The 10,220-nt window shown below is 35.9% G+C and overlaps 2 protein-coding genes across 3 annotated transcripts; one reads left to right on the top strand and one right to left on the bottom strand.

Annotated features, from left to right (window-relative positions):
- The first annotated feature begins 2,040 nt into the window (after window positions 1-2,040).
- LOC111449003 (probable protein phosphatase 2C 4) lies at window positions 2,041-5,138 on the top strand. Its single transcript, XM_023088822.1, has 4 exons — window positions 2,041-3,771; window positions 4,215-4,328; window positions 4,490-4,754; window positions 4,841-5,138. Exons 1-4 carry the CDS (start codon window positions 2,227-2,229, stop codon window positions 4,954-4,956), a joined length of 2,040 nt encoding a protein of 679 aa, XP_022944590.1. The 5' UTR covers window positions 2,041-2,226; the 3' UTR covers window positions 4,957-5,138.
- Window positions 5,139-6,028: 890 nt separating this feature from the next.
- LOC111448167 (actin-97-like) lies at window positions 6,029-8,716 on the bottom strand. 2 transcript variants are annotated; one of them, XM_023087617.1, is made up of 5 exons: window positions 8,633-8,712; window positions 7,881-7,953; window positions 7,369-7,762; window positions 6,457-7,070; window positions 6,029-6,367 (listed from the first exon to the last, which is right to left on the bottom strand). In XM_023087617.1, exons 2-5 carry the CDS (start codon window positions 7,938-7,940, stop codon window positions 6,302-6,304), a joined length of 1,134 nt encoding a protein of 377 aa, XP_022943385.1. In that variant the 5' UTR covers window positions 7,941-7,953; window positions 8,633-8,712; the 3' UTR covers window positions 6,029-6,301. The 2 variants fall into 2 exon arrangements, with proteins under 2 accessions (XP_022943385.1, XP_022943386.1); XM_023087618.1 differs by having other exon boundaries at window positions 6,030-6,367; window positions 7,881-7,949; window positions 8,633-8,716.
- Window positions 8,717-10,220: the final 1,504 nt, after the last annotated feature.

Below are 10,220 nucleotides of genomic sequence, written 5' to 3'. Positions count from 1 at the left end.
TAAATATATTTATAAAAAAATTTATAAGTAAGATTTAAACTTTTAAAATTGTTTAATATTTTTTTTCCCTGCCTAACAAATTATTAAATTTATATTTAATAGTTTTTTAACTACTTAATATTTTTTAAAATTCATAGATGAATTGTTTCGATTTAAATTTATATTACAAATCAATTAATTAAAAAAACATATATATCAAACCGTCACGAATTATTAAATATAAAATTAAAAATATTAAACTGATAAAGTAAAGAAATTATATAAATTATTTAAAAGTAAAATTACATTAATCTCCCTCCACCTACACCTAAGTTCAAATAATTGTACAAGTCCACGTAAAAGGCAAATGAAATGTATGAAAGCACAAGTCAAAATTTGAAAATCCAACCACAATATTTGTCAAGAAAATTAATTATATTATAATACGTTGATTAATAGTTAAACAAAGATTAGTCAATGGACGAGGTTGGATCTCTCCTTTATTTAACATATAATAAAATATATTATACATAATCATTATCGCGTTGGGAATCATTAATTATATATATATATATATATATATATATTTACGTGATATTATATTATGGTAATTTCATCTATTATTTTAAATATTTTTCTATATTCATTAAATAATATAAAATATAAAGTTAGATAATTAAATAATAATTATGGGTAAGATTAGGACGACAAATCCAAGGTTTGACTAATTATTTTCTTAATTATTTACGCACGATTATTATGATAATAATTAAAATTTCATAATCATCTTACGAATGTAAATATTTTTAATAGATTAAAATATAAATAAAATATTAAATTAAATTGAGTAAGTAAATAAATAAATAAAGGAGAAGTTTGTGGGGGATGGTGGTTTGGTTTCGTAAGCTTTCCCCACTTGCCATATTTTAAACAATTACGACTTTGATTTATTTTATTAATTATTATCATTAATATGGAAAGTGGACATTAAGCATTTCTTTTACTTCTCAAATTTGACTAATTATAATGAACTTCAATTTTAATGGTTTTATTTTCCACGTGGAGGGTTTCCATGAGTACACGTGTACGTACCTACGTGGCAATATGAATTCACAATTATTTATCTTTATTTTTAAAAATACTTTTTTTACAATATTATAAATGGGTCCAATAAATTGACTAATTTGACGTGGAAAAAATTAGCATGAAGAGGAATTTCTTCTTTTTTTTCTTTTTTAATTAAAAATTATTATATAAAATAGGCATTAAAATATTAAAACCATGGGCTTTTTGAATCTACCCATTTCACACCGTGTTGAAAAAATTAATATATATTTATTAAAAGGATTTAGATATATGTACGTGTTTAACTCTATTTTCGTGCTAATCAAGTTGACCCGACTAAAAATGTCAACCTACAAATCAACTTTAGCTGCATTAGATAATTTAGATTGGATCGTTAGTAAGAGTCAAATTTTTATATATTGGGATGTAAACTCCCAAAAATAATAATCCAATTTAAAACATATATATAAGAGGAATTAATGGCAATTTATTTCTTTTATGGAAAATAGTGGGGAAAAAAAGTCAAATTTAGCTGCGGGGAGGGGGAATGACTAGAACAGAAAAGTCAACGAAACAATGGGAACTTGCCAGGTGTCGGTCAACCATTGTTTCATCAAACCGACACGTATGATCCAATGGTGATCCTAACGCGGATTCTCATGCAAACGTTTACTTTTGCCGTTTGACCTTTTTCCTTTATTTTTCTTAATTTCCGGTTCATTAGGTCGCCGATTTATAGGCGTGGAAAACATTTTCCAACGCCGATTCTGGAAACCGGGCCCACTTCGCACGTGCGTGAGCATAATACTTGTCCTCATCCCGTTGAATATGAATGCTAACAATTTTTAAAAAATATATATTTTTTATTTTTTTTATTAAACCCTAAATGAAATAAAGACGTCAATATTTGAGTCCGAGTGAAACTTCTAACCTTAGTCAACGCCCGATTCTACCGAAAATAAGGAAATATAAACTTATTTTCTCTTTTTATTTTGTCAGATTTGAAACCAAGATGGCTCGGTGCTTAAAAGTCAACGCCTTTGTCTCTCTTTCCTTTTCCGCGTCGTCTTCTTCTTCATCCTCCCTCTCTGTGGACGCTATGAAATATCCAAATCATTAGCTATTTGGGTTACTGAAAAAAAGATTCAATTTTGTTCTTCAAGCTCCAAAGCAGGAATCCCGATGGGTAACGGGATTGGGAAGCTCGGCGGTTGCTTTGCCGGAATCGACGACGGTAAGCGGCGGCCGGATATTTCCGTTCTGATATCGAATCCACTAGATGAAGGATTAGGGCACTCGTTCTGCTATGTCCGGCCGGATCCCTCGAGGCTTTCGTCGTCAAAAGTTCATTCCGACGAAACCACCACTTTCCGATCAATTTCCGGCGCCGCTGTGAGTGCCAATACATCGACGCCTCTTTCTACGTCTCTTCTTGATCTGTATTCATACAGTAGCATTGATAGAGCGCCGGCTTTTGAAAGTTCGAATTCTTTCGCTTCAATCCCTTTGCAGCCAATCCCTAGAAATATGATCAATTCGGGTCCAATTTCGGGTCCTATTTCGGGGCATTTGGAAAGAGGGTTTTTATCGGGTCCAATTGAGCGAGGGTTTATGTCGGGTCCATTGGATAAAGGGATTTTTTCTGGTCCGCTCGATAATTCTTCATCCACTGAATTTCAGAGGAGTTTTTCTCATGGAGGCGGGTTTAATTCCAGATCTAGATCCAGAAAAAGCCGGTTGATTCGGATTCTTAGAAGCGCAATTCCGAAATCGATTTATCGAGGGAAGAATTCCATTGTGGCTCCGATTAAAGCGGTGAAAGAACCCGATTGGATCGTCATGCCCGAGAAACATAATGAGAATTTGACGGTGAGTAGTTTGAATTTCAGTAGCGAGGGGAGTTTGGAAGATGATGAATCAATGCAGAGCCAAAATCTGCAGTGGGCGCAAGGAAAAGCAGGGGAAGATCGAGTTCATGTCGTAGTTTCTGAAGAACATGGATGGGTTTTCGTTGGGATTTATGATGGATTTAACGGTCCTGATGCTCCTGATTACCTCTTATCGAATTTATACTCCTCTGTTCATAAAGAGCTCAAAGGTTTGTTATGGGACGAAAACCTCGATTTGGCTGGCGTCCCCGCTCCGGTCACTTCGCCGGTTAATCGGACGGGTGATGCTTGTTCTCGGTGTGTAGAACAAGAGAATCATCCTTCAAGAAGAAGAAAAGGTAAGAATTCAAGAGGCAAATTTAGAGGAGCGGCTGAGAAGTGGGAGGATAATCAGCGGCGGTGGAAATGCGAATGGGATCAGGAAAGATTAGAACTCGATCGGAGATTAAAGGAGCAGTTGAATCGATCTGAATCGAACGGATCGAGATCGATTAATCATTCGGATGTTCTTAAAGCTCTGTCCCAGGCATTGAAGAACACAGAAGAGGCCTATTTGGATATTGCAGACAAGGTGCTCGATGAAAATCCTGAACTAGCTTTGATGGGCTCTTGTGTTCTTGTGATGCTTATGAAGGGAGATGATGTTTATGTGATGAATGTCGGCGACAGTCGAGCTGTTTTAGCGCAGAAGGCCGATCCCGATTACTGGCTCGGGATGATTCGACAGGATTTGGAGAGGATTAGTGAAGAGCCAGTTCATGACATTGATGCAGCATTCAAGCCTGCTAACCTTGCTGCTTTTCAGCTTTCCATGGATCATAGTACCAATGTTCATGAGGTGATTTGAGTGTTCTTTAGACCGTTCATGTGAGATTTCACGTCGGTTGGAGAGAAAACAAAGCATTCCTTATAAGGGTGTGAAAACCTCTCCCTAGGAGACGCGTTTTAGAATCGTGTGGCTGACGGGGATACGCAACGGGCCAAAGCAGACAATATCTGCTAGCGGTGGGATTTGGCTGTTACAAATGGTATCTAAGCCAAACACCGGGTGGCGTGCTCGTTGGGCCCCTAGGCGGGTGGATTGTGAGATCCCACATTGGTTGGAGAGGGGAACAAAACATTCCTTATAAGGGTGTGAAAACCTCTCTCCCTAGTAGACACGTGTTAAAACCGTGACGCTGATGGCGATATGTAACGGGCCAAAGCGGATAATATCGGCCTTTTGTGATTTTTATGCATTGTTGTTGCTTGATTTAGTTCTTGTTGTGATTTGTAATTCAGGAAGTTCGACGAATAAAAAACGAACACCCTGATGATGCCGGTGCCGTAATGAACGACCGTGTGAAAGGCTCGTTGAAGGTCACTCGGGCGTTCGGTGCTGGTTTCCTCAAACAGGTTAGTAATCTCTTTAAAATTCCATGTCTCGCTCTTGTATGGATTGTTCTTGATGAACCAAATTGTTTTCTTCACCCTGGATCGATACAAAACACGAATTATGCAACCTTCGATCCGAGATAGCGTTCGTTAACATAGACCATGTTTGTTCTTACGTGCAGCCAAAATGGAACAATGCATTGTTGGAGATGTTCAGAATAGACTACGTAGGGAGATTGCCATACATCAGTTGTCAGCCATGTCTCTACCACCACAGATTGGGACCAAAAGACAGGTTTTTGATACTATCATCTGATGGACTCTACCAGTACTTCACAAACGAAGAAGCTGTTTCCGAGGTCGAGCTTTTCATTACGTTACAACCTGAAGGCGACCCGGCTCAACATCTGATTGAATTACTGCTGTTTCGAGCTGCAAAGCGAGCTGGTAAGCATACGCTTTTCTCGTCTTTACGAAATATGAATGCTGATATTATTTGGAATGCTTAGCTTGGCTATGGTGATACATTACAGGTATGGATTTCCACGAGCTGCTCGAAATACCGCAGGGGGACCGGAGGAAGTACCACGACGATGTGTCGATCATTGTGATTTCATTAGAAGGGAGGATCTGGAGATCCTGTGTATAAAAGGTCAGGTTTCTTTTAATGTTTATACAGTGATTAAGGTTCTTGGAATTGCCTCAAGAACTTGAATCTGCAGTTTACTTGGAGGGGCCAAGGGGGGGTGTAAAGTGTAAAAGAAACAAAAAAATGTGTCAAAAAAGGAAATTTTGTAATTTCTTAATAATTGATATTCCTTTCTTCTCGTCCCTGGTTGTTTCAAAATTTGCATTTATACCCTTCTTTTATTTGTTTAAAGAATATTAGTAGGGATTTATAAATTAATTTAATATTCCAAAAAAAAAATATGTAAATTAGTTGGAGTAAGAAATGAGGCAAAGTTGAATTAAGTTATTAATTTTTACACTATTGAATTAAGATTTACAATTCAATTAAAAAAAAATTGCATTACAAATACTTAAATTTTATTTTTATTTTTAACAGGGGTTAGAGAATAAATAATTAGAAAAAATCATTATAAATTTAAAATAAAAATATGTAACTATTCAATTTTAAAAAAAATACCCAAATACTTAAATTTTACTTTTAAGAGTTAGTGGGAAAATAAATAATTACAAAAATTATTACAAAATTAAAATAAATATATGTATACAATCCTCTCTAACATAACTAAAAATAATTTATTATTTAATAATTATTTAATTATAGAATTATAATTAATATTATATTAATAGAATAGCGTTTAATCAATTATTTCATAACCCATTATATATATATATAAAAGAAATTTCAATATCGAAAGAAAATTAAAATTATGTAATGAAATATTATAATATTGATTAAAAAAATAAATAAATAAATTTGAATTGATCAACTTTAATTCTATTTTTTTAAAACAATCTTATGGGTTAAATTTTATGGACCAAAAAAAAAAAATCACCAAACGATCTTATCAGGATAGCTATAATGTCCTGCAGTTCTTCTTTGTAACGTTGTAAAGTTTATTTAATTTTTTGCATAGTTGCACAATGTTGTTCACCAATTCAAGGTTGTAGCATAGAGTTGAATTGATTAGAGGTTGTAGCGTAGAGTTGAATTGATTAGAGGTCGTAGGTAATAAAAAATTTATGAATCGTAAGCGGCTATCTACCTTGGATTCACTCTTATTTATGATTCTTGTTCTAAGAATATGGTTGGGAAAAACAGTAAAAGAGTTGGATTTAATATCTCAACAACTCCAAATACAAAAGAATATTCAAGAAAAAACGAAAACTAACGCAAATTTCCACTATTAAATTTATAATTTTAGTGGACCAAAAAAAAAAACACGAACACTGAAAAAATTAGGAATACGCGAGGAACACAAACGAAATGCAATTGTAGTGCCCAAAAAATAGGTTGGCCGCCAAAATCAGAAGCATTTCCTGTGCACAATGGATGGACCAGACTCATCATACTCTGCCTTTGCGATCCACATCTGCAACCCATTTTTAAATTATTCACATTGATCTGGTTTAATGATACGATAAACAAAGGCAATTATGAACATGAACGCTACGCTCATACCTGTTGAAACGTGCTAAGTGAGGCCAAAATGGAGCCACCAATCCAGACACTGTACTTTCTTTCAGGTGGTGCTACCACCTTTATTTTCATGCTGCTTGGAGCTAATGCAGCTATTTCCTTGCTCATTCTGTCAGCAATGCCAGGGAACATGGTTGATCCACCACTAAGAACAATATTCCCATACAGATCCTTTCTGATGTCAACATCACATTTCATGATGGAGTTATACGTTGTTTCATGGATGCCTGCAGCTTCCATTCCAATCATTGAAGGCTGGAAAAGAACTTCAGGGCATCGGAAACGTTCTGCACCAATTGTGATAACTTGCCCATCGGGAAGTTCATAGCTCTTCTCGACAGATGAAGCATTTTTGGAAGTTTCAAGTTCTTGCTCATAGTCGAGGGCAATATATGCTAGTTTTTCCTTCATGTCCCTCACAATTTCTCGCTCAGCTGAGGTGGTGAAGGAATACCCACGTTCAGTCAAGATTTTCATAAGGCCATCAGTGAGGTCACGGCCAGCAAGGTCAAGACGGAGTATGGCATGGGGGAGAGCATACCCCTCGTAAATTGGGACTGTGTGACTGACACCGTCTCCAGAATCCATAACAATACCTATTGAAAATTTGAACCACATAGATATAGCATTTATGTGAGCATGCAATAGGGCAAGGATGATACATGATTGAATTTCCTCACTAACAAAAGACGATAGAGCTATAATCATATTATCTGTTTAAAAGCTTATGAACTTGCTATAATCAGTGCAGTTAAACAATCGTCATCTGAGAGTTATTAGCAATTTGATATTTATCTAAGTTGCGACTTATGGTTCTAATCATGAAAACAAGATGGCAAAAATTTAAAACTTTTTATAAATTCGCTAAACCAAATCAAAGATCGATCTGCTTACCAGTTGTGCGTCCACTAGCATAGAGGGAAAGAACAGCCTGAATGGCAACATACATGGCAGGAGTGTTGAAGGTCTCGAACATAATTTGGGTCATTTTTTCACGGTTTGCTTTTGGGTTAAGAGGTGCTTCAGTGAGTAGGACAGGGTGCTCTTCTGGAGCCACTCGGAGTTCATTGTAGAAGGTATGATGCCAAATTTTCTCCATGTCATCCCAATTACTCACTATACCATGCTCTATGGGATATTTCAAAGTTAATATACCACGTTTCGACTGAGCTTCATCCCCAACATACGCATCCTTTTGCCCCATTCCGACCATCACACCGGTATGCCTTGGTCGACCTACTATACTAGGAAACACGGCCCTTGGAGCATCATCTCCAGCAAAGCCAGCCTAACATTGACCATATCAGTGAAAAAACTCAAAAAGATATTCATAACAATAGACATAATAAACATCAGAATAATAGAAGTTTTGCTGAATAGTTTTATTGGATATCTAACAAACACACCTTGACCATTCCTGTTCCATTGTCGCAGACAAGTGGCTGAATATCCTCCCCTTCTGCCATCTTCGATCACTGGCTACATATAAACATTCAGAACAATAAGCCAGACTTGGAAAAGAGAGAGGAAAATCAAGACAGTGTAATCTAATTTGCCATTAGAATTGGCGATCTGCTGTGTTAAGCACAAAAGAATTAACATTTTATGCACATCCTCAATCAGTCTAGAAAGATCCCGATCTGCTAAATTCCCTCAGAGACGGTCTTGAGGGCACACGATGCGTATCTCACAAGTTCAGTACGTGAGATCATTATGATCCAATGCCAGATCATGAATCGCAAATGCAAACAGAGAAATGAAAAAACTGATTCACAATAATTTTTCATCAAATAAAAAAAAATGCTATTATTAAAAAAAAAATCCGAAAGACGGTCCTAATTGCATCTCCAAATGCAAATGGAAGGAAAAAACACATGCAATCCATCGTAAAGACAAAGAAGATCATAATCAATATAGAAAGAACGAAAATATCTGCAGCTGCATGGATTTGAACAATGTAACAAATAGGAACAGAAGTTTCATTCAATGATGCTTCGTACAACATGATCGGAAGAACAATCTAAAAATCGGCAGCAGCAACAACAACAACAACAACAACAACATCATCATAATGCCGCCTAGCGTTACGAAGAATCACATTACAGAAATGTTCTCGGGAAAAAAAAGATCAGAATGCACAGAGAAAATCGCATAGCACCTGAAAGATGAACGAAAGCCCGCTAAGGAGAGAAAGAAGAAAGTGGCTGCGATCTCAGCTGCCCGCCTTTGCGTTCAAAAATTGCAAATGCATATGGAGCTATGCAGAGTGGAAATTCGGATTTTAAACGAACTCGCAGTTGAAAATCGATCTGTACCGTTGGATGATCTTTAGCGAGATCAAAGCAAATTTCGACACGTGTCGAAATTTTATGGGTTCCGTGGATACAGGCTGTTTTGTGGTGCTTTCGTCGTCAATAGCAAAGCGAGACGACTGGACCAACTTGCTCCATTCAACAGTTGGGCCTCCGGCCCAATTTTGCTACGTTCTTTCTTGGGCCCGGCTGATCAAAGGAAGCCCATTTTGGACCATAATTTTATTTTCAATTCTCATTTATGTATTACTTTTTAAAAAAATAAATTGATAATTTCTTGTAACGGCCCAACCCCAAGCCCAAGCTTGAGCTCGAGCTCAAGCCCAAGCCCAAGCTTAAGCCCACCGCCAACAGATATTGTTTTATTTCCCACATTTCCTCTCAAGGTTTTAAAAACGCGTATGCTAGGGAGAGATTTCTACACCTTTATAAAGAATATGTTTTTTTTTCCTGTTCTACAACTGATATGGGATCTCACAATCTACCTCCTTTCAGTGCCCAGTGTCCTCGCTGACACTCATTTCCTTCTCCAATCGATGTGGGATCCCCAATCCACCCAATTCGAAACCCAGCGTCTTTGTTGGTACATTGCCTATGTCCACCCCCTTTTAGGGCTTAACCTCCTGGTTAACACATCACCCAGTGTCTAGCTCTTATACCATTTATAACGACCCAAGTCCATCACTAGCAAATATTGTTCTCTTTAAGCTTTCCCGTTCGAGCTTCCCCCAATATTTTTAAAACACATCTACTATGGATAGATTTCTACACCCTTATAAAAAATGTGCCTATTAGGGGGAGACGTCCCCAATATTTTTTCGTGCATATAATGTTTTCAAGAAAAAAAAAATTAATTATTGATATGATTGTTCGTAATTATTTCCCATTTCCTAAAAGATATGTTTGGTGTCACATCCCTATCCAATAAATAATTCAATACCATAATTTTCTTATTTATTTATTTATTTATTTTTACGCTTTGGGGTTTTCAATCAAGTTTAAAAGGAAAGTAACCGCCAAATTAATAAATTGGGTTTTTTTCGTTATTTATTTATAATATTAATAAATATTTAAAATATTGGATTTTATCTTTAAATATTCAATTTTTAAAATTATTTTTTTTTATAAATTAATTTATTATTATTATTTTCGCGCATAAAAATTATTATTATTATTTATGTGATTTAGAGACAAATTAATTTTGAGGACTTAATATAAATTTATTGAAAGTATAGAGATTAAAATGAAATGAAATTAAGAGTACAGAGACTTCATATGGCTCGACTGTATCTGTTCAGATTTCTCAATTGAGAAGGCCTCGACGAAAAATTGGCTGACTTCTTATTGATTTGTTTCTACTTTTGCACAAGCGTTTAGTATCTTTGGTCAAATGTCGACTTTAAAAAGGCAGGAGGAAGATGAGTTGGTGAAACT

This window comes from Cucurbita moschata, unplaced genomic scaffold, assembly GCF_002738365.1.
Source record: "Cucurbita moschata cultivar Rifu unplaced genomic scaffold, Cmos_1.0 Cmo_Scf00010, whole genome shotgun sequence".
Taxonomy (NCBI): domain Eukaryota; kingdom Viridiplantae; phylum Streptophyta; class Magnoliopsida; order Cucurbitales; family Cucurbitaceae; genus Cucurbita; species Cucurbita moschata.
This window is presented reverse-complemented; position numbering and strand designations above follow the sequence as displayed.